Below are 26,766 nucleotides of genomic sequence, written 5' to 3' on the forward strand. Positions count from 1 at the left end.
TGAGTTGTCAGCTATTCTCTCTGAAATAAATAAAATAACAATTTGGCAGCTGTAAGGACAAATGTGAAACCCAAACTGTCGTGACTATGGGCCAGCGAGCTGAGACAGGGTTTTTTACATTACTTTTAATGCATTGTGTATTTTATGTGTAAATAATCTGACTTTAGGAATAAAAGCTGTTTAATTCACCTCATTGAAAACTTTGTGTGCTATTAATAGGCTTAGTTATAGGTGACACCTCCTTGAAATATAATTGTTTTGTGCATTTTCATAGGGCTCATGGTAAACATACTGTTGCAGGCAGCAACTAATATTTCCTGAAGGCAGAATGCACCTAATTAAAATTAATTAATTAATTAAAAAAAAGAAAATCATCACTACGGAGATTTCCAAACTGCTTTTTCCTCTTGAAAATGTACTCAGTGTGGTGTGGTTTATGCCAAAGGCCCTACTTCTGTGCTGACACCTGTTTCTCTATAGTCTTTGCTGCYGAGAAGTAGACCAGGACCACTGGCAAAACCAGGCTGCATTGGTTATGCTGCTTGGAGACCTTTCTTCTCAAAAAAATGGATGTAAACTACTTTACTGCTTTGGGAAATCAAGACGAAGAAAAGACACTTTTTCTGTGGGCAACTGAGTAGGAGATTATTCAAAGTCCAATTATAGGTTGCTATAACAACTCTGCCTGTATAGTTGTTCAGTCCTATTCTGATGTGATATCTCGGATGCTGAGAGTGAGGTGGTTCCTTTGACATGGGGTACTCTGACCATCTCCATTCTCTGCAGGGCCTTCTCTTTTCCACCCCTGAATGTCTGAAGCATCCCCAAGACCTAGTGAAGCTCTACCTGCATGAGTCGAACCGGGTATACCGGGATAAGATGGTTGAAGAAAAAGATTATGGTACCTTTGATAAAATGCAGCTGGAGATGGTGAGGAAATTCTACGATGTAAGTGTTGCAGGTCATGACTCTAATATTAAATAAAAAGAAAAGTTCCTTGGGAAAGCAGTTTAACTTGAGGTCTGCACATGCTTTGTTTATCTGGAGGGTAATGTTCTTCATGGGATCCCTGGACTGGGAACAAATCTCTGTCATCTATATTCTGGGCTGCCACTAGCACGATATGGGTAAATGACATGCTCTGTCTTTTCAAGGGTTGGGAAGAGGAGATTTGGGCTCTGTGAATTTGTTTAATGACTGTATTTCAGTGCTTTGAGTCTCAGAAGGCAAAAGCTGGAGAAGGGTCAGATTCCCTGCTTTCAGTGGGAGACACTGGGATACAGACAAAAGTCCTTAGTGTCTTTTCTTGCTCTAAAATTTTTTTCAAATGAAAACACTAGACCTGCTTTCCTTCAGGCCTATCATCACCCAGCAATGCTGCCTTATGAATTATACAAATATCATTAACCTGATAAGTGATGCAGACAGCAGTTTTTCCTCCAGGTGTTGTCATTGTCCATGCAACAACCTAATGTTATGGTTATTGCTGTAGGGCTTTTCTTGTGGCCATGTTCTCTTAYAGCAGTAAGTTGAGGTTTTTAATGATTTGCAAAAAGTTGTCAAGTGAAAGGATGTCAGTATAGGATCTTTTTTCTTTCCACACTTTTTCCCTTTTTTTCCTCTTGCACCCTTTTCCCCTACRCTGGTGTAAGTATGTGGCCATAAAAAGGCTAAAAAGGCATTCACTGAAATAACATATTTTTCTTGGAAAGCTAGAATTCAGCTGCCATTTTTTTCCTGTATATTTTATACASACATTTTGTGGAATAGGCAGTCTATTATGCAAGCAAACCATTCCCAGTTTAGATCTATGCCATGCCTATCTAGATCTATGCCATCTGTGGATGGTTGGGATCTCCACCCATTACCCATTTCACTGTTCTAGTGCTATGTATATATACTCTAGATTTTATTTATTTRTTTACTTATATATTYTGCATTTTCTTGTCAGGAGATTGAGGAGACTTTAGAACAGACGAAGCAGATGAATATATACTGTCATTTTGCAAAAGGCATTGGAGAACCCAACTATAGGCCTGTTCCAAACTGGGAAGAATTGAATCAGATCCTTGTGGAAGCCTTAGATAATTACAATGAAGTCAATGCAGCCATGAACCTGGTACTTTTTGAGGACGCCATGTGCCATGTGTAAGAGGGTTTCCTGGCCTCATATTCTTATAGTAGCGCTTAACTTCATGCAAGCAATCTGTGCAGTTTCCTGGAAACTATAGATATCCATATTTTTAGGTGATGTAAGAGAAACTACAGGTGTGAAGATGTTATGGGAAGTCTTACTCTGTGTATATTGAAGTAGACAACCAAAAGTGGAGGCTGAAAGTCCTTTATTTAGTGTCCAGTCTTTTAAAATTTGAAMCTTCCTCACTTTCTGTGAAACATCCTACACAAATACTGTGATTCTTCTCTAGCTGGCATTTGGAAGGCACTTAAAACTGTGAATGGGCCCTGGGCTATGAGACAGATGAACTGTGTGCTAGTGGTTATTTTAAAGTCTGGATGCTGTTGTGGTATTTTTGGCTCTCAGTGCTGTGGATATCATACAAACATTTATTGTATGTGGTATTTTTCAGGTGCTTTATCGTTCATGTGAGTCCTCMTTTAGACAACCAACTACAGAAATGGATATACTGGGATTTTCCTAAATGTCTTTATTATTTGATTCTGTCTGTGTTGCAAAGATATGCCTTCAGATGTGGTTTAAAGCCATATTTATACGAGTTCTTAAGTGAGATTTTCAAATTTATCTAAAACAAGATTGTGTGTGTTGTCTACTAGTTTAAATGGATTGATGCATTGCCTTTGCTACTTTGATTCTTTGAAAATCCCAGTTGCATTTAAAAGTGTGGAGGTCCAGACAGATTGTCTTTGAAAATTGGACATATAGGACTGTATGAAAATAGCAAGTTTTAAATTCGTAGTTACAAAGATATTTATGCTATTTTTATTTTATTTTTATGTCTATGAGGTACTTGCAATTTTAAAAATTATTTAAATACTCTTTGAGAATCCCAGTAGAGACAAAACCTCATCTCCAGGTGCACTTTATGACTTCAGGAATTTCAAAGAAAGGTGCTGTGGAAACAGGCACCTCTCCTATCCCAGACCAAGTCACTCAGTGTGTCAACTCTTGGAAATGGACCATCCTTGCATTTGGCGTTTGCGCTCTTCATACGAGACTCTCACATGTTGGGGGTATGGCGTGGGAAATGACAGAATCCTGCTTTTAAGTAAATGGTGGTTTGGATAAATAAGAAATTTGATTGTGTTTTCCAGATAGGATTTATACTRTTTTCTAGGTACATGTTAAAATATTTTAATGTATAGCAGGACTTCTCATTGGAACTTGATCCCCAAATACTGGAGAGGTTCATCAGGTCCTTGAATTTTGTTCTCAATTTTTGCACGTCAACATAGTGTGCTTTTTCCTTTGTTTCTCTGCAAAACTGGCCAGACCTTCATCTTAAAATATTTCTGTCCTGCAGAATGTAGCAGGTGGAATGAGAATTTGACACAGTCTGAATTGCTACTGTACTCTTTTTTCATCAGCTGTGTCCCCTATATCGGTCTCAGCAGAGATTGGGATTGATTACTGACATGTCGCTCAGATTGACATTTTTCATCCCATTCAGAGTACAATTTCCTAGTGAATAAAATATGTATTGAAAAGCACCAGGCAGAGAAAAAGAAAAATATTTTTATTAATGAGAGATTTTGTATGCCTCAATTTAGTTGCCGCATCAACCGTATCCTGGAGTCTCCCAGAGGAAACGCTCTGCTGGTTGGCGTAGGTGGAAGTGGCAAGCAGAGCCTGACAAGACTTGCAGCTTTCATTAGCTCTCTGGAAGTTTTCCAGATCACTTTGAGGAAAGGTTATGGGATCCCTGACCTTAAGGTAGGTGATTTTTTAGACTCAAGCAGGATGAAAGAAAGAAAAAGCATAACTATTCCTGAAAATTTTGTCTTATTGCATACTGAACAACACCAATGTAAAGGTGAAAAAGCTCCAGCCAGAATATTGGACTACAAAGTGGAATAATTGCTTTCAAAATATCTTGCTGAAGTGTGTTTACATTAAGGTGCATATAGACCTGACATCCTCAGCTGATCCTCTTCGCTGGTGAGGTCTGGTACTGCTTCAAGCCAGAGCTTCATGTTGTCTCTGGACCATATTAATGAACTGAGAGATAAGAACATCCACTTCATATTTGTTCAATGACTAGAAACTGTAAAGAAACAGAGTTCTACTTCATTATTATTTATAATTAAAACAAGACATAATAATTAGCTAATCTGTAAGATGTCTGTTATGGAATGATTTGGAGGTGGAAAATGAGAAGGAAGGAGAAGGAAGGGAGAGTTCCCAAGTCATATCCTGTTTATTCTTCTGGCATTTTAGGCAGTGGAAAGACCAAGTGGACAGTGTGTGATTCACTGTAGATGATGTATGCCTGTGCATATATTTATGCAAAAGCTAATGAGCTTAGAAGTTGCAAATCAACATTTTAAAAATACTACTGAAATGATTTAGAAGTATGTTAGCTGCTGTTAAGATAACTCATTGAAAATGCTGTAGAAAAAAATGATTGTAACTTCATGCTGTTCTCCTAGGGATATGTAAATGGCTGATAGATCTTCTGAGATCCCTCACCATCAGAGATAGGGTGGGAGATATCAAAGTAGTGAACACCACTGGCAAAGCCTGAAATAGAGACAGTGTGTTTCCATCTTCGTCTAGGCTTTACCCAATTAGATATCTGTTTTCCCAGGTCTGCGCATAGGAACTTCATCAGTTCTGTCCTTTTGAACATATCAGAGCTCTTGCTGGGCCAGCTGACTACCCTCAGCTGGCCAGTCAGTAGCTTTGATTTTTTAAAAAAATATCACTAGTTTTCTGCATATGGGACTTTGACAGTTTGTCCAGTGTAGGAGCTGCAGCAATTCTCAGGTCAGTATTTATATAACAAGTAAAGGTATGGCAATTGTGGGACCAGGTATATAGTGTGTCATCCTCATCCTTTTGGAGGATCTGTGGCTTTATATATGTTGCTTCCTTTACACTGGGCAAGCCTGTCGCATCATCTGCTGGACATTATCAGTGCCATTCATGACACTGCCTAGCTCCTACTTTCCTATTTATTTAGGAACCTTCTTCTCTCAGATAGGAATGTAGTTTAATTGAGCATTAATAGCATGTTTCCTAAGCACCTCTATGCTTTTAAGTCTGCGGAGGTGGAAGATAATTTGATGTTCCCTTCACTCGGTATTTATTTTCAAAGAATTTATGAAATATGGAGTGATTATATTTTTGCTAAGATATATAAGAGCAAGATGGTGACAGATTGCCCTGTCTGTCCTTGGACCCTCAAACTGTTATAACTGATCTAATCCAGATTTCCAGTGAGGAAAGTAACAAATTACTTTTTTGGAAGTGTTTTTGTCTGCTGAATTTCTAAAAGTGTCTCTGAAGCAGTGGCCAGTGAGTTACCTGAGGCTTCTCTGCATGCTTTGTATCCTGAGCAGAAAGGAAAGAGTGAGCTGGATGATGATGATTTTTTTTTCCATTTCATGAGCAATTTGGATTTCAAGAACATGGCAGTCTTCATTAGGAGAGCACTAGCCCCCTTTAAAAGAAATAGCTTTTAAATGAGAGCAGGCTATGTATCAGAACAGCTCCAGCCCTGCTGCACTGAATGGGAGACTAAAAGATGAGTCCCTGCTGACTCTGGAAAAGAAGGAAAAAATCCACTAAAAAAAATCTTTGTATCCAAAAATCATCAGTCATCTAACTTCCTTCCTTCCTTCCTTCCTAAAAAAATAAAATAATAATAATAAAAATGTGGCACCTCAGCAAAGAGATGTTGTGTATTTGTGTATTTGTGAAACCAGAGGGATCTACAGCAAGGCGATACCAAGGACAAGCGTGTCCAKACACTATTGTCTTTCCCAAACTCTGCATAGCTTTGTCATCCTTCTCCTTGTGACTTACTATGTCCATAACTCAGGACAGAGCCAGACTTTATGAAGTCCCTCGGAAGCCTCTGTGTGCAGATAAAGGGTTCTGCTATCCATTTCCTTCTGAGGTTTGAACTACTCAGGGATTGCATTGATAAGGCAGCAATTTTACATCTTCGCATGCATTAACCTCTAAGCATTTCAATTGAAAATGCTTCTGTATGTTTAGTGGTGTTAGGCAGGAGTTTCTTCTTATTTTTGTTTTATATGGACCTGGGCATAATGTCAAGTCTTAATTAGTAAAAAGCCTTACAATGATGATAGTAACAGTCTCTTCTGTATGCCTGGGAAAGCTCAGCCATGAGGATGAAGAGGGTCCAAAGCACCATTTCATGCTAACTGATTGCAATTCCTTCGTTCTCCATTAATAGGAAGAATCTGAGCAGGCACTATTCCTTCTGAAATATCTCTTATTTTAGGTGTGATACCTAGTTCATGCTTTACAACAGATAGGTGCAACCTCTTGGATCACCTTCTTTTTAACTTTCAGGCAGACCTGGCAAACCAGTACCTGAAAACTGGTGTGAAGAACATTGGCACTGTGTTCCTGATGACTGATGCACAGGTGGCTGATGAGCGGTTCTTGGTGCTGGTAAATGACTTGTTAGCATCAGGTATGTTTCTTACTGCTTTCCTTTCCTCACTCCCATTTTTCATACAGATTTCATTAAACTATAAGTTAAATTCTAAGCTAAACTCTAGGATAAAAGCAGCACTAAGGTCTCATTACTGAGGATACACTTCATTGTCTGATAGACTTCTGCAGTTTTGGATGTTTCATACCCAGTTTTTCCATATTTTTGTGATTCTGTAATACTGCCTGTGGATGTTAAGTGATGTGTCTGTCATAATATTGCAGCTGAAGACAGCCAAAGGAATGTGTTGACAGAGGATGAGTTTGACCTATGGATGCAGTGCATCCACACTCTAGTGATCAGATAAAATGTGATTGCTCCTGGCTAGAATGTTTAACTGGAGTCTACAAGTCAATATGTAATATGAAGCCACCGACTGAYGTGTCTGAGTGTTATGTGGCTTCTGATCCTACTCCAGTCCTTTTTCTGTTTATTTTTCCAGACRTATTTAAGTTGTTGAGTTGTTGCTTGCCCAGACAATTGGAGAATAGTCTGTCTCCRTGCAAATACTTTCTTTCATGCAGAATATGGTGTGATTATGTGCTTGTGCAGCGTACAGTACAACTACAGTGCACATGGGAGTGTGTAACTGTGTTGCCATGACCACACAAGGTAACCTAGGGAGTCYGTATTCCCCAAACTCCCTGACAAATCACTGCTAGTAACTTTGTGTTATTTGTTGCCCTATTTATAAGTCAGGAGTGGGAAGATACCAGCTGGCTCAGGYGGCCTCTGTGGATGGTGGGGGATGGAGAGCCAAGAGCACCTGAGAGCAATAGTTTGTGAATAAATCCAAAGTTGACATATGTGGCTATAAATTGGCCATATGGTTCTGAGCAGCAAACAGGATCTTTTTGTGAAAAACTCATAACCAAGAATAAGGACTGTGTTTGTTATGGAGGACGGTGAGTAGCCCTACCACCTCCCTTGCACTATGTAGACCCAATTAACATATTATAACTTGAAGTGAAGCTCTGCAGTGTCCTGAGCAAGGGGCAAGTCCTACAGCCTCTTGAAGCACTCYTTCCATCTAAGTTGTCATCCTCTATGTCTTTGTGGATCTGTCACTGATAGAGGACAACTTCACCGTGGAGACGGACAACCCTACCTGGTTCTACAGACACCCTCAGCTGACTTAGCTGAGGAAGGCCATTGCTAGCTGCCTGCTGTTTTGACCAAGAAGAAACAGGCTTTTTGGCACTCTTCTATCTTYTGAAACATGGTTCTCTGACTTGAACAAGATGCGACTAGGCTTTCGTGATCAGTTACCCATCTTGTTTCCGGAATGCCAATCTTATGGCCACATTGAAAGGCATTGTGCTTTTCTGTGGTTACCACATGGGTTAGTGAGAACAGATCAAAGGTCCTTGTCCGGGGAAACAGTACTRAATTGCAGGCTGACTGAGGAAGTGATGGTGCAGAGACCATGTCTTTTCATGATATGAGCTAGTGCCAAATAGTGTGTTCTGACTGATTTGGCTACTTTCTTCTAACTACATACTTGTTTTTTTCATATTTGTTTCGCTCTTTATCATCAGCTAATAAACTAGAACAAAAAATATGTTTTAGCTTTTCATATAAATTGGCTGGTTTCTAATTCTCGTATTTGTCTTAAGTTATTAGTGTTCATACTTGACAGTATCTTATGCAATGATGATGATTTCAGTTGAAATAAAAATCTAAAGTGAATAGGTAGGAAAATATATAATCACTAAAAAACTGTGTTATTTAGTATATTTTTGGCAATCAATTGCATAACTATTAGCTTTTAAAAGTTTTTAGAAGKTTATAAAACCCTTAAGAACCTTTAAAAACCTTTAACTTTTAAAAAGTTGTAGTGATCTGGCTGTTCTTTGAGTGCTCCTAAAATGCTACATTGTTGCCGAAATTGTATATGTAACAAATTTATTTGCAAATCTAAATGATTTCATTACTATGTAAAGCATACTAGGGATTTGGTTTTTTTGAAATCTGATTATCACTATAAATCAGAAGAAAATGACTTTGTGTACTTTGATTATATTTAATACTTGTTTCCTTTGTGCTCTGAGAAAGTTTGCTTTCACAAGYGTTTGGCGAATCTGTGTATGGGGTAGAGGGATAGTGTAGTGATTATCACATCTGCTTTACATGCTGAGGGTCCTGGGTTCAAGCCCCTGTGGAATCAGCACCAGGAAATCTTTGGGAGGTTGGACTAGATGATCTCCAGAGGTCCCTTCCAACCTTTTATTGATTCTGTGATTTTTTTAGCAGAACAATTCTCTCTTCTACCTTTCTGCTCCTGATACTTGTAGACATCCAACACAATGACTATTACCTAGGAAGGGGCTTCCCTGTGCCCTAATGAGAAAGGCAGACTTCACTTAGCTCTAAGTCTGTAACAAAACCAAGGCAAGCAAACCAAGATATGCCCTCTTATCTTAGGTGAAATCCCTGATCTCTTCCCCGATGATGAAGTTGAGAACATCATCAACAGTGTGAGGAACGAAGTCAAGGGTCAGGGGTTGGTCGACTCCCGGGAAACCTGTTGGAAGTTCTTCATAGAGCGTGTTCAACGACAGCTGAAGGTGAGATGGTGGCAGGGGTGGTGGTAGGATCTTCACTGCTGATCTCRATCCAGGGGTACCTGGCTGGAAATCCTTTGGGCTGCATTGTAGGGAGATCAGACTGCAGTCTTATCTGCTTGTCTTTTCTGCTTGTTTATRATATGAGCTGTGATTCTCTCAGCAAGCAGTACTTAAACACAGGAAACATTGTAGTCAACATTTCTTGAGCTTTATATGGCTCTATGGGAGTTACAAATTTTATCTGTATTTTAACAGCTGAACAGGACCAGGCTTTCCATTTTCAAAGATACGTACTCGTGTTTAGCTGGGTGCATCAAGACTAAATCTTGCTGCTTAGAAAAGTTAKATAGTGGATCAATCTTATGTTGTAAAAACTAGGTAACTTGACAATCCACAGCCAAAAGAGTTAAAAGACATTACCTTAAATTATGTGAAGTGCAGCATCACAGTATTAGGAACTGGCATGCTTGCAGGATGTCTCCCCTTACAGCCCAACTTCCCAGCTCTAAAAAGCCCTATAGCAAGATGCTAATATCTTAAAATATGGTTTAAAGATTTTCCAGGCATGCCCACCACCTGGAGAAGGTACAGTGCAAGAAGGAGTTAGAGTTTTCCAGGAGGTAATTGCCCATCTACCTGACTGCGCAGTGCCATGGTCCTAGAGAAGGGAGGCAGGGCAGGAGGTGAATGAAAAATTAACTTTTGTTTAATGAAGACAAGTTTTTGTCCTTATCAAATGTTGGGTTTGTGTTGATAGGACRTGTTTACTGATGTGTGGTGTACCTAGGATGGCTTGTTCCCTGTCTGATGTAAGTAGGTACATGTCTGGGATAGTGAACAGCCAGAGAGTTCCCYTCATCAGGTGAGGACCAGTGCTTCTCAATGTCTGGCATCATTAAAAAGCATGGGAGCATTAAATAGGACAGCTGGATGGCTGTTCTTGGTGCGTTCTTGACTAGACGTGTTGAGTTGAAACAGAGCCATGAGACGATCCTGCTCTCCTAGACATGTACCCAAGAAATCAGAGACCCYATTACAGAATAGCTATAGATGTAGATATAGATGCACAAGTAGAGGGAATCTAGTCCTCCTTCTCCCTTTCCTGCTTGGAAAGGAATTTCTTACAGGCACTGATGCTGTGTTGTGGCTCTTCTAATATCTTAGGTGTCTTCTGCCCAGTGTCCCTACCTGGAAATATTCTCCATGGCCATTGGCTATTGAGATATACTAGAAAGGCAGTGTGGATGTGATTTATTTAAGACTGATTCCTTTTTCCTGTCTGTTCTTCTCCTTAATGGTGTATTAGGATAGATGTCTGGGGTCAGTAGTGAAGTGTTGCTTAATTCACTCCAGCATTCAGTAATGACATCATTCACTGTGCAGAAAGCCGAGTAAACTGTTATTATCGCGGCGTATGTTTGACTTCTGAGAACAATATGGCAGTGGGGCTTGGCCTGATGAAGTGCAAACATCAGGACACTTTCTGCTTTGGTATCTTGAGAGAAAGTAGTGTAGATGAAGAAGAGGGCTTTTGAACTTAGATAGTTCCCTGGACCTTGCTTGGCTCTTATGGAGCAACACAGAAGTGCCAGAGGCTTATGCCTGAAGGTATAGAAAGGATTTATACATGACTAGTCATTGTATGTGAGCATGGGGTGACCACAACTGTCAGAAGAGCAGAAGCTCTCAGAATCCAGCTGCCTCTCCTGACATAAAAAGGAAGCAACAAAGAGCAGCCCAGCACACTCAGGTGCAGCAGTCTGTCACCACTGTTGTGCTGTAGGTACCATTGCTGCACTGGAGGAAAGTCGAAACTCAGAACACTGGTGTTTTTTAACTATACCTTTTATGTACACTTGTAAAAACAAAAATGTTCCTTTAATTCATAATGAAATTTAATTAGAGCTTTATTAAAAAAAAAAAAAAACTAAAACAAGGGTGTTCATGGGCTGTTTTACAGGTACATATTGGCAGTGTGTTTTCGGGGGAGGAGGATGTGGATTCGTTAAAGGCTGGCTTACATCTTTCAAAAAACAGATTGTGATGAAGGTGCTGACAATTTAAAGACATCTGAGTTAATGCCAGCCTGTCCCATGACACTTGCAAGGCTGTGCAGATATCTGCCAGGGTTGACAAGCAGGAGAGAGGTAGTTCAAGGATTGATTTTTACTGCTTCCCATGGTGGTACTAGCTCAGATATTGCTACTTCATTGCATGTTGTAAACCTGCCTTGTGTTCTGGTCTGTGYCTGATTAGCAGAGTTCATAAATCTGGGCACAGTACATACAGACAGAAAGGTGTTACAGAAAAAGGATTGTGATGGATGGTGGCAGATTTTGGTCTTTCTTGATTTGGTTCTTGTATGTCATATTGCTGTTAAAACTTGTGATGGGGCAGGGAGTGAGAGTACTCTATCTTGTCCTGACTACTGCACTCTTGGTGAGGAGTTTCTTTCTGGAAGAAGGAAGAGATTGTGTCTTCCTGAGATCGACTGAACAGGTTGGCTGTAGCTGGAGAAGAGGCTTCCAGACTACAGGAGGTGGCAGACAGAAGAAGAAAAGATGACTGAAGACTGAAGGAAAGAAGAAATGGTGCAGGACTTGGAGGATGCTGAGGAGATTACAGCTGGCCCCAAAGTAACAGAAAGAGACATTTCCCAAAGACACCCATGGGGACTCTGTAGAGTTTGTTGCAACTTAGAAGTTTTTAACAGCTTTTGGATTGAAATAAAAGCCTGAAAAACAGAAGATCTGTTGTGCAAAAATGCAGCCATCAGGGGAAGAGCATTCACAATGCTTTTGTTTCTAGTCTACCTTGATACAAGTTTTCTCTATTTTAAAAATTTTCTTATTCTGATAAAAGTAGACTGCTGARTTTGAACCACATCAGGCCTTTTGTGTGCTGGCTTTAGGAAAATGATCTAGGCAGCCCCATCTCAAAACTGTAGTTCTATCAGAAGAATTTAGATCAATTTATGGTAATTCCTTGTTGCACTATTTGAAACTGAATGTCTGCTTCCTGCTAGGTGAAAGCTTTGTGTCSTAAGCAATCCCTCTCTTCACCACTTTAGCAATATTAGATCCAGGCTGCAGCCTTGAATGTTTGCCAGGGTTCCGCTTCTGACTATAGCAATGCTTAATGTGCCTGTTTGTTGCGGAGGAAAGATGTGTTTACTGTGAGATTATGCATTTTGCTGGCCTAAAGTGCAAGGCTCAGAAGTCAAGGTTGCTATAATCTTACCTGCTGATGTGAGAACTTCTTTTGGAATTAGGCTCTAAACCTGGAGCCCAGCCATGCTGTCTCAGCTTCTCCCTTCCTTTGTGTTCTCAGGTTGCACTATGTTTTTCACCTGTTGGTAACAAGCTGAGGGTCCGTAGCAGGAAGTTCCCTGCCATTGTGAACTGCACAGCGATAGACTGGTTCCATGAATGGCCGCAGGAGGCCCTTGAGTCCGTCAGCCTGCGCTTTCTGCAAGAAACAGAGAACATTGAGGTGAGTGCACTGCTATGGCACACTTGACACCATCTCACTGGTCCGTCGTCTAGACATGTCCAAGCCTTGCTTGGTTTTGAATTCCTCTGCAGGGTACAAATTTTGTCATGAGCAATTACAGTGCTGCTAGCATCCAGGTGTGGCCTCAGCCCTCCATTCAGTGCAAACCATGGATCAAAACTTATTTCATGAGAATGCTCCAATGGACTCTCTAGTCACCTTTACTGCCTTCAGATGCTTACCCGGGACACAAGGATCACTGTGTTTGGAGAAGGATTGCTGGCTGCTTTGTATGGTGTTAAACTGAATTGAACCAAGCTCATGAAATAYGGGCAAGTTTTGCCCCAGAGTAGCATGGACCTTCGCAGAAACAGGGCTGTGGACACCATGCTCATATACTTATACGCTGATAGTATTGTCGATGAAATGTTAATTTTACTGTCAAAAAGGYAGCTTACAAATCAATGTAGAAAATAACCTAACATTTAAAATTATTCTGTGGAACATACCCTTTTCTTTCCACATACATATCTGAAAGTCTGTAATTCTCAAGGGCACAAATATGTCTACTTCTCATTGATGACTACCTGCTACTAGACTGAAAGAGATTCAGTTCTATTTAGTTTTTCTGTACAGAATTTTGGAAGAATAAAGTCTAGAATGTTTCTTTTTATGAGTGTGCACTTTCCCCATTTGTATAGAAGAAAAGCCTAAATTTATACTTAAAAGGCTTTGCTTTATAGCACTGAATGCTAGAAAAATTGCTTGGTAGAAGATAAAATATGAGATAAAAAGATATAAAAAGAGGTATAAAGTACAAGAGCAGATGAAGTTATTTTAGAGATAACAAACAAAAAGGAATCAACTAATATGTTACATCCTGGATTTTGCTGCAGCAAAATAAAATGCTAATAAATTCCTTTATATAAGGCATAGGTCTATTTATATAGCTGTTTTGTTTAAAGTATTTTTTCAAAAATATTTGTCTTCTGGTCTTAACTTCAGATTTCAGTGAAAGATTCAATAAGCAAATTCATGGCCTATGTCCATACGAGTGTCAATGAGATATCCCGATTGTATCTGAGCAAYGAACGGCGACACAATTACACCACTCCCAAGTCATTCCTTGAGCAAATCAAGCTCTATCAAAATTTGCTATTGAAAAAGGGCAAGGATTTAACAGCTAAAATGGAGCGACTAGAGAACGGCCTGCAGAAGCTCAATAGCACATCTGCACAGGTGAGAAAACTGGTTGAGTGGGTCTAAAAGCTGATATTTTATTGTTTCTGAGATAAATCTCTTTGACCTGGCTGAAGAAGAAAGCTGAGTTCCTGGATGAGCAATGGAACTTGGATACAGTACRTGGATACTTTCTGTATCAGAAAGGAGAAGGGAAAAGATACATGTGTGTGAAGTCTCAATTATTTGAGTTGTGCTAATACCAAATAAAAGATTGCAATAAATTTACTGAGATATAGATCCAGTTGGATCTGCAGATGATATTCTAATGGCTGTTTCAGCTGCAGTGAATACAGAAAATACAAGACAGTGGGGATTTAGGGGAAGATCGATGAATTTTAGACTTGCATACAGGAAACCTACAATAACGTAATCGAGAATTATCTCTTCAATTTAAATAGAACATCCTTTAAACAAGGCTGAAGTTCATTTCTCCTCATGGAATGCTATCCWTCTTTAAGGAAAACTAATAAATGTGCAATGTAGACTAGTCTACCTATAATCCCCCTTGTAAAGAGCCTTATAGGCACACTTCTGAAATAATGAGTAGCTAGTGGTGTTCAGGGTATTTCAAAAACTTTTACTCTCTACAGTGACTTTCAGAGCTCTACTGTCTTCTACATCTGTTGCTAAACTCCTGTTTTCTCTTCTTTTTGTATTCTGATAACTCTTACGAGTGTTCACTTACAAGCTTCTACTGTGGCAAATGGRCTTTCCTGACACTGCCCAAAAGATGCATAGGCAGTTGATATGAATGAAGGACTGGTCGATTAAACCTCTTCCATATATACGATCTGGGTAGTGCTGGTGACATAAATAGTGTGTGCCATGCTCAAGAGGAAATGTGCCTTACTGGAAGGTGATATATGGGCTTTACTGTGCCTTTTAGCCTTGATAGTCTATAACTCACTTCAAACAGTTACTTTCTTCACAGTGCAGTGTAGATCTTGCAGAGCATGGAGGGGAGTGGACATGTTTCATGTCCCTTTTGCATGTTTTAGCATCTCCCCTTTGGAAGGGTCTGGCTGCCTTTGAGAGGTTGCARAGCCAGCAGCACAGTGCGCTGGTCACCTCTAGTGGAGTCAACCAGAGCTGAAGGCACTTACCTTCTCTATAAAGCAGACCTTACATTTACCTAGCCTTTGGAGGCAAACATTTTCTCTAACATAGATTAGGTCTACTGTTTAGTAGCAGACAACTAATATAAAACTGGTTGTTTGATAGAAACAAGAACTCTCTGTAGCGTTGATCAGGTGTGGGAACCCTCCTGTATTCTTCGGATGTGATTTCATATGGGTGCTGTGGACAAGCTGTGACACAGGCTCTGAGCAGTGGTGGAGAAGCTGAGGTGAAATGGGAAGCCACAGCACTTGTGAGTCTTCTCTCTTATAGATGTTACTGTTGCAAAATGGCTAAAAGAAAGCAAAGTTCATTTCCAGTTGGAACAAGGCTGGAGCAAGAAGCACCTGTTTGTAAAGTTAATTAAGATGCAGAACACTGAGGACAAATATGTCAAAWTTGAATCTAAAATTAGCTTTGGGGACCTAAAATAAAACACTAAAATTATCAGATATGCATAATAGTCAAAACTGCTGTTGATTTGAAACAAGTGTGGCTATTTAACACTATTGGAAATCATACCAGTTAGATAGATCTTGAATATGTATTTATATCTSTAAACTTGGGCATTCATCTGGTCATGGTGGTCATGGTGCTGAGGAAAGGCAAGACTTCTGTCCYACTCAGTTACATAGTCTCCAGGTTGCACTTATGATTCCTGGAAGTGGTAGGCTGTTGTTTTGTATTTTCAAAGCAAGGAAGAAGAATTTTGATATCTAAATGCAACCTGGCTGTGTCTCGGATCTGAGAACTAGTGTTCCCATCATCAGTACTCTCCAGGCTCCTGATGCTTGGGTACTGGTGACTGGTTAACTATAAATTTTAAGTATTTCTTTAGACTGTTCAGTGTAGCGTAAGCAGGGGGGGATTGTTGTGCAGGTAGTTTCAGGGCAGTTTTTGACTTAGCCATTCCAGTTTCAAAATAACCTCCTGCCTTCTCTCTCTCCCCAGCCATCCGCCCCCCCCCCCCCCTTATTTTCTTTTTTCCTATTTTTTTTTCTCGATGCATTTGACCAACTTTCCTTCTATGGAAGTGCTTTTCACAAGCTTATGTACCTAACCATCTTTCCCTAAAGGTAGCAGCATTTCTCCCCGGTACTCAGAAAATCAGAAGCCAGCTTCCAGTTATTAGAACATAATAGACTTGGGAGAATCTGTGGGATGAGTCATTTGTTTTTCAGAACAATCCTCACTATGAAGAGGTCAACATTCTGTTCAGAGCCTGTTGCTGAGTAATTTTTAGTATGGCTTTTGTTAATATTACATCACAGGATTCTAGATTCCAGTCTTGCRTGCTCTATTAATTAATTGCTGACCTTTGTGATGTATTTTGTGTTCTTGAAACAAGACAGAGGCAATCAGATAAAATGAGTCTCCTGGGAGCCTGCCCTCCAGGTTTTCTGCTCTTTAATAATTCCTCTTTTTCTGTTCCGGTGTTAGGCAACTAGTTCTTCCCAGTTGGAGTCACAGTACATTACCCTTGAATCCCTCATTTGCTTTGCTCTTCCCTTTGTACTTCACATTACTAATTGCTTATCAGATTGTCCKGGACACAGGAAGCTGCTCACTGATTTTTCAAATTTCTTAGCGCAGTTCGAGCGCTGAGGTTTTTGTGGCCAGTAATGCTAAGGCATACACTGGTCTCTCTGCTAACACCTCAGTCTGATTATTATCCTGATGTTGCATATGAGTAGGAGGGTAATAACATGCTCTCTTCTCTTTGGGCTGACAGTCTGCTGTGATTTTTCCACAGTACCTCAGTTGCTCTTTGTACTGTTATTCTCTTGTACTTTTTGCTTTCTTCTGTTTACCAGCTGCCTGTTACCTAAAAGGCGATTTTTGCTTTCACCTGTGTTGACAGACTCTGAAAAAGTCGGTGGTGTTTGTCTTGCTTTCCCTGGAGGTGGTAATGACTTTTCTGTGGCATATCTGGATTATTATTTATAAAGCACTTTGTCTTTTGACTGCTSCACAACACAGCAGAGTCCAGTGTGTTGACTAGAGCTGAGCAGGATGGGTCACTGCAGTACCATGAACGTACCATGAACTCCACTGTTAGCTGTAAGACCTCAGCCATTTGCAGAGGTTTGAATCCCGTGTCCTTGTTCAGGACATCAAATTTCTTCCTGCATCTCCATATAGAGCATTTTTTTTTGATTATTATTATTCATATTATTTCCCTGTGGTCCTGGAGGCCCAGTTGTCCTTGCGTATGTGCATGTTAGGTGTCCCTGCTGCACAGCACCTGCCACATGTCTTTCAGTGCCTTCCCGAGCTTAGGGCTAGAGTCCAGTCCTGTAGCCTTAGGGGTTAGTAGTTTTCAGCTTTCCATTGCATTGACTGTTTCTTCTTGGTTTCATTTACGAGACAGGATGAAAAGATGTTCCCCATCTCCAGAATGGTTCATATTTTATATATTGTYACCTCTTTGTCAACCTTCGTCCTGTTAATCTGAGCATGACTCAGTGTKCCAAGGAACAGGTACCAAACAGCATGACAACATTTGCCTTACTGTTCTCCCTTTGCATCATGGTGTTCYACATGTGATGTTGTTGCATCCTAGCGTTACTTGCGATGTTTACCCTAGCCTCAAATAAGAGCTCTGTTGAGCTGAACCCAGGTCGGTTCAGGTTTAGGTGAACYGAGAATGACCAGGGCAGAGCAACCTGGAAGTTATGCTCAGAGAATTGTGGATGCCACTGCCCTTAATCTGAGCTGTTTYCAGCACTTGATTTTCCTCAAGGAGACTGGAGGTATGGGGGTGTCAGTGCAAGGAAGGACACTGTGTGTAACTGTGGAAGAAGTCTGGAGTCATGAGATGGCGGAAGATAGGAGCTGGGTTGTGAAGGCTTTCTGCATACTTCTAAACAATAAATGTTAGTGATGGGCAGGCTTAGTCACTTCTGGGGTTTGAATTGAGCTTAATGGCTGGAAATCTGGCAAGCACCTGGACTTTGCCAAAAAAAAAAAAAAAAAAGAAAAAAAAAAGAAAAGAAAAAAAAAAGAAAAGACATCTGTGGACAAAGGAGGACTTTTCATGCCCTTGTTCCTAACCTTGATCTGCTTGGAACTGCTCCAGCAGACCTTTGATGGGGAAGGAATCAGAGCTGTGTCCTACTTGCTTTCTTTAAGGTGGCAGCATACTTAAGGTATCTGCTGTGCCTGTATCTTACTGAAGGTGGTGGAATGAGTCCTTCCTGTTTGCTGGTGTGTCAAGAGAGATTTTTGTCTACGTATTAGGATGTGTGGGARGGGAGGATAAATAGATGAATGTGACAGGCTGTCTTTGCTGTGGATGTGAGTATAGCATTAAGAGAAACTTGATTACTGTGCTAAGGGGATGAAACCAGAGGAATAAAGTTCATAGGTTTGCCTTTCCACCACCAAAGACATCACTAAAGAGAGAAMATTCAGTTATTTAGCTACAGCTCCTATTTCCATTTTTCCACTCTGCAAATGCTGTTAAACAGTCACTGCTTGGCTGCATTAGAGATTTAGCCTCACTTGAAAACATGATTGTTTCCTAACATGTTCTGAAATCCTGCTGTAGGTAAGGAATGCTGTAGTTTAACATGTGCCCTAAATATGTTAAAGCCTTTTGGCAGAGGATTCAGCAGAGCCCCAAAATAGACATCACAACTCCGACTTGCATCATATCCACTGGGAATTTAACATGTAGCCRTAACCCAAGTGGACAGGCACTTTCACAGTGGTACAGACTGGCCTTCTGTGCTTCAAGATATKTGGGTTTCTTTCAAACAGTGCCCTAAATCCTAATAATGTTAGAGCAAGGTATTTATCCTTCAATTACTATATGTGCTTAACTTAAAGTGGGTTTTGTSAGGATATTTTCTGTTATTATGAGCTGTGCTGAGTTTACATCTGCTTCTTTTGTATAGCCATTGAACGGACTGTAGAGAGCTAGTGGGCTTTAATCCCTTGTTTGTCTTGTTGTAGTTGTATAAGTTCCTCAAAGCTCCCATTGATATATGCATCCAGCACACAATTACTGATTTTGGACAGAAGGTCACAAGCTRTATCTGCAATCAGCAAAACATCCCACTTCAATTTCCTGTACTCTCAGAAGACTTAGGTCTGAACAAAAAGTTGTTGCTCAGTTTGCTGACTGAAGTGATTACGCACTCCTGCAAGCTCCGAGTCATTTTGATTTACAGTTGCATCTTTGTCCTAGTGAAAATAGCATTGTACTGCCGAGCAGCAGGAGATGAAAATGGATTAAGTGTGCAGCGTAGGAATACAAAGAGAATTCTAAGAAACTGCTCTCCACTTGAAGCTAATACAGAATGTCAATAGCTTTGGTTTATGTGATTGCAAATTGTGCTCTCTCTTCTGGTATAAAAATGGAATTATCAACAAAAGCAAAGGTCTGACTTATATTGTACTAAGTATTTTTACATAAGTAAAGATGTACCCCAGGAGCTATAAACAATCCTTTATGAGCTCAGCTGCAGGACAGTGAAAGGTAAAATGTTCTCCATGATCTGTGAAGAGGCTACGTAAGATTATTGAAATGGGTGCTTTTGGAAGGAGAGTTTCGTTGTTCAAGTGACAGCACATACGGACATCCCCACTGTGCATGAATTTCATTCTGTCACYGGAGAGTGCTTGTACCTTGCCACTTGTTGAAGCAATTTGTAAGAAGCTGTGTGTTTGTTACCACTGAGATGCCTCTTGGCTGCTGGCTGAATGGAAGAGCTTCCCTTCACCAAACACTTTTGACATTACAGTTTCCCTCCTCTTTGTTTCCAGCCTCTGAGTCCTATTCAGCTAGAGGAGCCTTTTGCACTTCAAAGCTCAATTCATTCTTTGGCTATGAATCCCCTTGGCTGGCTTTTCTCTGCACTTCCTTTAGATCTTGTACCTCTCATGAGGGCTATACCTATCAGCAGATCCCAATTTTAATGTCTCTGATGTGAGAAATTCACTTTCGGTCACAAATTTGTAGGACCTCATGATTATGAGGGACCTGAAGTGGGTCCTTCCTCTGCTTTCCATGCCCTGAGCGTGCGGAGGTGAGGAAGGAGCATACTACTGGCACTTTTGCAGGAGTACAGGTCCTCGGGTGCAAATGACAGGGTGCACCTGGTGTGAGCCCACATCTTGGAGAGCTCTGGCCCCTTTTCAAAGCCAGTATGGGAAAATACTGTGTGCTCGGTTTTGTGGACATCAAGGCTGAAAAGAGAAAGCATAACTGAATGTAGCATGTGTGATCTCTACCATAAAACATGCTTGCACAGTGCATACGTGTCATATTTATGAGGGATGCAGTACAGCCTCAGATGTTGTGCTCAGAGATGGCTGAAATGTGTACGTATTTGGCTTTATAATGAGAGCAGCTTGCTGCAAACATCTGTAATGCTGGCTTTTCCAGCTCTTCCTTAAAGCTCTCCTGTGCTCATGCATACAGGCCTGTTCATGGGGCCAGGCAGGGTTGGGACCATCCTGTTTGTCGCAGGGACTAGCCCTGATGTGTCCCTGCTGGGGGCCATGCCCACCTTCTACTTCTCCCCATTGTATGTGGGGGACAGATTCTTTTCTTTTGTGTGAGTGCAGGACTAAATGCAGTAGGGCTTTGGCTCATGGGTAGACTCATGTGTAGTACAAATGTAATCCCAGAAAGATCTGAAATGAAGATTTCCAACTGCATCCTGGTGGATCCTGCTCAAAGCAATGTTCACTTTGCCTCGGTATCTTTTTCCAGTTCCCTAGCAGAATTAGTGAGTAGAGAGTGGAAAAATCTCCTTACGAGGATGACCCAGTGCTAATTACTTTTTTCCTGGGATTGTCACTGCTAGCAGGTTGCTCTGGTGTGTGCATTGGCTCTCTGACCTTGAGAACACAGGATAGGAGCTGCAGTAGTCTGCTCTGCTGCTTTCCTGGGTTTCCAGGACATTAATACTTTCCTGTACAGGCTCTCCCTGCTGTCAGTAGCTGCTCAGCCCCATTCCTGAGCCCACGCTGCTGGGCAGAGGAGGGAGCAGGGTTGCTGAGCATCCATACTCTCACACGTATTCTTTTCCTACAGGTAGATGATCTGAAGGCCAAACTGGCAGCCCAAGAAGTGGAGCTGAAGCAGAAAAATGACGATGCTGACAAGCTGATTCARGTTGTGGGAGTGGAGACAGAAAAAGTGAGCAGGGAGAAGGCAGTCGCGGATGAGGAGGAACAGAAAGTAGCATTGATCACTCAGGAGGTCCAGCAGAAACAAAAGGACTGCGAGGAGGACCTGGCCAAAGCTGAGCCTGCCCTTGCAGCAGCTCAGGAGGCTCTGAACACCCTCAATAAGGTAGGGCAAAAACTCCCATGAAAACCCAGTATCTCCTCTGCGATGRTAGAGGCAGTACCATCCCGGGGCCCAAATTTTAGGGCATTGTGTTGTGCCTGCTTCATCTTCTTCCTGGGTTATATATACTTGGTTGTTGGTGTAACTTGGAGCAGTCACAAAGCTGCTCCAATTTACCTTTACTAATGACCTGTGGAGAGCAAGGAGGAACTGCAACTGTGTGCTTTATCTTCACCTCTTCTCTGCTGTTGGCTGGCTCTACTGTTTCTCTTTCTGTCCCACAAGAAAGGAGAGATTGTCTTTCTATCACCCTTTCTTCAGGACCCTTGGAAGAGCATCTCTGAGGGACCACCRCTTCTATCTCTCTTCTTGGCAGAGCCAGCATATTTGAGTATTCTGGACATTTCATACTTGTTCCCAASTCACCTGGGAGCTCTGCACTGGGGTAGAGCTGCACATCAGTTCCTAGGAGGTACATAAGTGAGACAGCAACCCTCTGGCTGGCATGGGGGCTGTATGTTGATGAAAATATGTGCTATGGTTGAGCTAAGTGCTGAAATTATGGCTGTGCCAGGCTATTGTAATGGGTATGCAGGGCACTTGCGCCATACGGCTGCTGTGAGACTGGTGCATCCTTGAGTACTTAGGACTTTTCTGTTTGCCAAACAAGTGGGACTGAGGCCTGAGAGTCAGTCTGTCACTGCCTTTTCACTATGATGACACTCATGTATCTTAACACACCTTCATGCTGCCTGCTGGCAGGAGATCAGGTCTGATCTTGTTGCAGAGCCTGTAACATTTCATTTAAGTGAAAGATAGTATCAGCACTACCTGTTTGCTTTGGTTAGTTCTATGCAAGTGAGCAATCAGTGCAGCAGGAGCTGAGAAACACCCAAAATACCAATGAAGTAGATACTATACCAAACTACTCAGTGTTTTGTTGTTTTTTTTCCCTCCTCAGCATATCTAGAACACAGTAGCTCAGCTGAGATTGAGAACTGTGCTTAGACAAGTTCCACATGAATCTCATAGACCAATGTTCACAGGTGTGGTATGTATGGTCAGCTGTTACTCCAGCTGGCAGTAAGTTTGGGCATCCTTTTAGGTCACTCATCTGCAACTTTGAAAAGGAACTTGTCATGGGAAGACTCACAAGCTTTTCCTTCTGGGTCTGTCCTCTCCAGACAGCGTGGGCTAGAATAGCCCTAGAGATCTGTCCACTATCAAGCAGTTGGATTTGCATGGATGAAGCCTGACCTGGCTTTCTACTGCCTTGATTTAGTGTGGAATATGAACATGTGGCACTGCTGGTGTGTGYTGCTTCGCAAAGCTTTGCTCCTGGCTGTCTTCCAGCTGTGCAAGCTGGCCTAAAGTGAGGCAGTATCTGTGTAATACGCAGCAAATGTGCTTGGCTGAGGTGGATGGGGAGGTGGAGGTGGGAGAAGAAGCAGCAGAGAACCAGATGTGCAGTGGGAGAGYAGGCCACTTCTAAGAACCCTCTATGCATCTTCTACTCACAAAGTCCCTGCTATTTCAGGGACAAAACAGTTGTGACTCAATGGGATGGACTGACCTTCTCTACCAGACCCTGTGTAAGGCAAGATTTCTCCTGCCCTCTCTTTATGTAAGACTTTCTTCAGGCCTTTTTGAGTTAAGTGTGCTGTTAAATGTCTAATACAAGCATCTTAGCTGTATTTTTTTTTTTTGTCTGGTTAAAAAAAAAGAAAGCATACTAAGGATTTCTCAGGCATGGAAAGGACCTGTTGTTTACCAATATTTTTGGACTGGCTAGCAGCACTRCCATGAGTGGTAGGTAGTCTGATACTGAGTGTAAGATGACCTCTAGAAAGAAATATATTTAGCTRCAGACAAAGACCAAGGAAGATGCTGTTGGGGAAATGTATAGCCAGGCAACAGTTTCCTGCAGTAAGAGCAGTCCCTAAGTGATCGGTTTAGGGGAGGTTTCTGGAATACCAGAAGGTTTTTCATTGCTCYAGGAGTCCCCATTCAGAGGCCAATACTTTGAGATGCTGAATGCTCCGGATAGGCATGAGTTATCTGCATTTTGTCTTAGGTCTACAGGGCACTCAGCATCCTGGAGCAGCAAACTCCTGCACACGGGGAAGAGCAGTGGCCCTGCATGAGGTGCAGTTAGAAAAATCAGTTATTTCCATGATCACAGCAAGGCACAGCTCCTTTTTGGGGAGCGGAAAGCAATTCTGAATCATCAGGAATGATTCCACATGATTAGTTTTCAGGAAAGATATGACTTTACTGTAAGAATGTGTTGTTCTGCTTCTTGTGCCTGGAAGTGAAAGACTGTACAAGGGGAAAATGTTTATCTCTTCGTCAGTTCATGATGAAGCTGTAGAATATCTCATTAGGCAAAGATTAAGGAGATGGTGGGATTTTGTCTAGAGACTTGTAAAGCAGCATTACTGAGCACTAGAAGGCATGGCCTTCTTTGCCTGCTGATTGGAGAGCTTGACCTGCTTTCTGAAATGAATAATCAGCAATATTTGTATAGATATGTATAGTTTTTCCCCAATTACCTAAGGCTGCTTATTCGGACAGCACTACTATGTGCAATGTTAATGGGGAAAGCAGTTAGAAAAGAAAGCTATTGAGTAGAATGCAGTAATAGATATATATATTGTCAGGTATCAAGGAGCTTGGAGTAATTATGTGGAAACACTGGTGCTTTTGTGTAGGTGCTGCTTGCTAGTTTAAGAGAAAAGCAACCAAATCCATTCAGAGTTAGCAGAGTGCCTTGTTAGCATATTTTACATGTAGACTAGGTGGAGAGGGAAGAAACAGGGGATGCCTTTCCATTAATCTCAGGTAAAAGATGAGTGATGCTGGTCAGCAGGCAACTTACTTCCCCTTCCTGGGAGGAGTTCTTCAAAAAGCCTGACTCATTTAGAGCAGCACAGCTGCTCTAAAACCCTGCGCCTCTGCCATCGCTCCCCAGGAGCTGGGCTCAGGCAGGCAGAGCCTGGGCTGCYCGTGTGTTTCATTGAGTGGTCAGAGGTCCTGCACAGGAAAACAGACCAGTGAGTTTGGGAGTCACGTCGCTTTTCGTTCCCAGGATTAATGGCACGTTAACCCAAGGGATCTCCCTTTCCTAGCGGGCCAGAGATYGCGCATGAAGCTTGCGGCTGCAGGAATGGTGGAGGAGAGAGTGGAGAGCGAAGGAGCGGCAGAGAGTTAGGCAGCCGTAGGATAGAGCCCATTGATTCCAGAGACTTGGAGCCATCAGGAAAAGCAAGGCAAAGAAGACAGAGACTTGTTAACCTCTGCAGTAGGTGTCTGCGACAGCATCGCAGCCTATTTGAATTCTTCTCAAGTAACTCATGTCTTTGCCTCGTTCCCCAGGGCTTCGTGACGGACAGCTCCCGCAGCGGGAGTGCTTGCTGCTGCTGTAGGCACTAACGTGGTTACATGTGTTCACAGACCCTCACGCTTCCCTCCATCTGGGGAATGTCGCCACGAGTTTACAGTCAGATGAGTTCCCCTCTCCTCCTCCCTTGCACTGAATGCAGAATGGTCTTCTGTTTTGTAACAAACGCCTTAGCCACATTAAACCAAAGTTGCTGTTAATCATCATTATTACAGTCAGAGCAGCGCTTTTTTTGAGGCACCTTCCAAATGATGGTAGTTACGTGTAACAAGCGTATGTTAATTTTTTGGTGAACCAATTCCAGTCTGATTGAGAACAGTCCGTGAAGGTCTTCTGTGCACTATCGGATTAAGACAGTCACAGTCTGTGTATTACCATTTCATCAGATGCAACTTAACTCTGACTCATTTTCTCTTTCTTCTTTTGTGGTGGGAGGATTATCTTTCTGGTGCTTTAAATAATCCCCTTTGTTACCATTAAACCAATTTGTAACCACGCTGCTCTCTGGAAGGGGCTGTCCAGCTCAGCTAGTCTTTGGCTTAAAAAGGTATAACAGGATTTAGCTGTGTATGTGTTTCTCAGGTTTTAAACATTCCTTTTTTTGCTTTTCCTGTTTGAGCCGAGAAGCGATCACGTGGTTGTTTAGCCTCACTTTGGCTGAGCTGTGGGAAGCTGGTGCGACCGCTTGTTTATCCCGATCTGAGCACTGCCACCTTTTGCAGGGTATGGTGATGGTGCAAGTTGAGAGGCTATTTAAAGTGTTAAAAAAGTGTCCACTGAGGACTCTGGGACTAAAAAATAACAGTTTTGTTGGTACTAATTATTATATGGAACATGCTGAGTTACATGTGGATTATTATAGGCCTAGTGTGCAGCAGCTGCAAAATCAAAAATGCAAACCCAGATGTGACAGTGAGTTTGAAATGTGTGTTGTAGCTGTGGTGAATAGGTACAGACTGAGCAGGCTTCCTAACTGGGATCTTCCTCAGCACCTTAGAAAACCAGGTTTTAGAAGCAGAAATACACTCTCATCTCTTACACTGTGGTTTATCCGCTCACCCTGTGAGGATGCCTGGGTCCTTTCTCAGCATCCATAGSCACAGGGTCCCTAGAAACCACCATGAGAATCCCAGCAAATCTGACATTTCAGCATCTCTGTCTCCTGGTTTTGGAGAGATCCTGGGATGCTAACTTTGGGTCCACTTTCCCCGGCCAGTGGATTTCTGCTTGGCACAAACCATTTTTCAAAGTAGGTGGCAAGCGCTGTCCTGTGGAGGCTGGTGGGTGGCCAGTACTGCTCAGTCTCTGCATGGCCTGTAAAGCCACTGATTACTCTGCGTGGATGATCCAGGGAGGAGGTCTTGCAGGAGTGTTGCTGCTTGATATTCCCACTTTCTAAATGGGAGCAAGAGAATTTGAATGCCCGCTGTAGGGAAAGCCCTATCGTGCGTAATTCTGTAAGGCTGCATTGACCTTTCTCCCTCACCTCCCACCTCCAAATTTAATATTCCACTGACATTGTTCAGAGGCATTTGAGGACACAACAGCAGAGGGTGATTCTGAGGCAAGTATGACTATGTCATTGTCCTCTGCCTGGTTTCTGTCCTGGAGATACTCCAGTGCTTGGAAGAAGAATTCAGAGTGATTTTTTTGAAATCAAACGATCAATAGYGTAAGTGAAAGGGCAGGAACAGCAGAGTTTGTTTTACCAGTTACCCAAGATTATCAGAGCAGTACTCTCCTTGGACCACACTCTCAACTTGTCCTCTTTCCCTGGTACCAGCAACTCTCAAAGTTAAGGAAAATTACCTACCACCTCTCGCTGCCCAGAAGGTCTTTCTCAGCCTTGGTGGTGTGGTCTTCCCTTCTGTTCAGTTTAGCCACAGTGGTGGCACCGTTTCTGCCTTCCAATGGAAGTGTTCACCTCCTAGTAAAAAAGCAATGGTAGCTGCTCAGTATCTCATTACCACTGGGATAAAG

General features: G+C 41.9%; 1 protein-coding gene across 1 annotated transcript in view; it reads left to right on the plus strand.

The window, feature by feature from the left end:
• The window catches only part of DNAH9 (dynein axonemal heavy chain 9), a 211,248-nt gene that overhangs the window by 80,655 nt on the left and 103,827 nt on the right, over positions 1-26,766 (plus strand). Inside the window, exons 42-49 of the mRNA XM_085306864.1 lie at positions 787-948; positions 1,952-2,148; positions 3,748-3,910; positions 6,521-6,644; positions 9,090-9,232; positions 12,563-12,724; positions 13,730-13,963; positions 21,129-21,389. Coding sequence (XP_085162990.1) covers positions 787-948; positions 1,952-2,148; positions 3,748-3,910; positions 6,521-6,644; positions 9,090-9,232; positions 12,563-12,724; positions 13,730-13,963; positions 21,129-21,389 — 1,446 coding nt within the window. The remainder of the gene's footprint in view (positions 1-786; positions 949-1,951; positions 2,149-3,747; positions 3,911-6,520; positions 6,645-9,089; positions 9,233-12,562; positions 12,725-13,729; positions 13,964-21,128; positions 21,390-26,766) is intronic.

Source organism: Rhea americana, unplaced genomic scaffold (genome assembly GCF_003343005.1).
Source record: "Rhea americana isolate MKP2758 unplaced genomic scaffold, rheAme1 scaffold_249, whole genome shotgun sequence".
Classification (NCBI taxonomy): Eukaryota; Metazoa; Chordata; class Aves; order Rheiformes; family Rheidae; genus Rhea; species Rhea americana.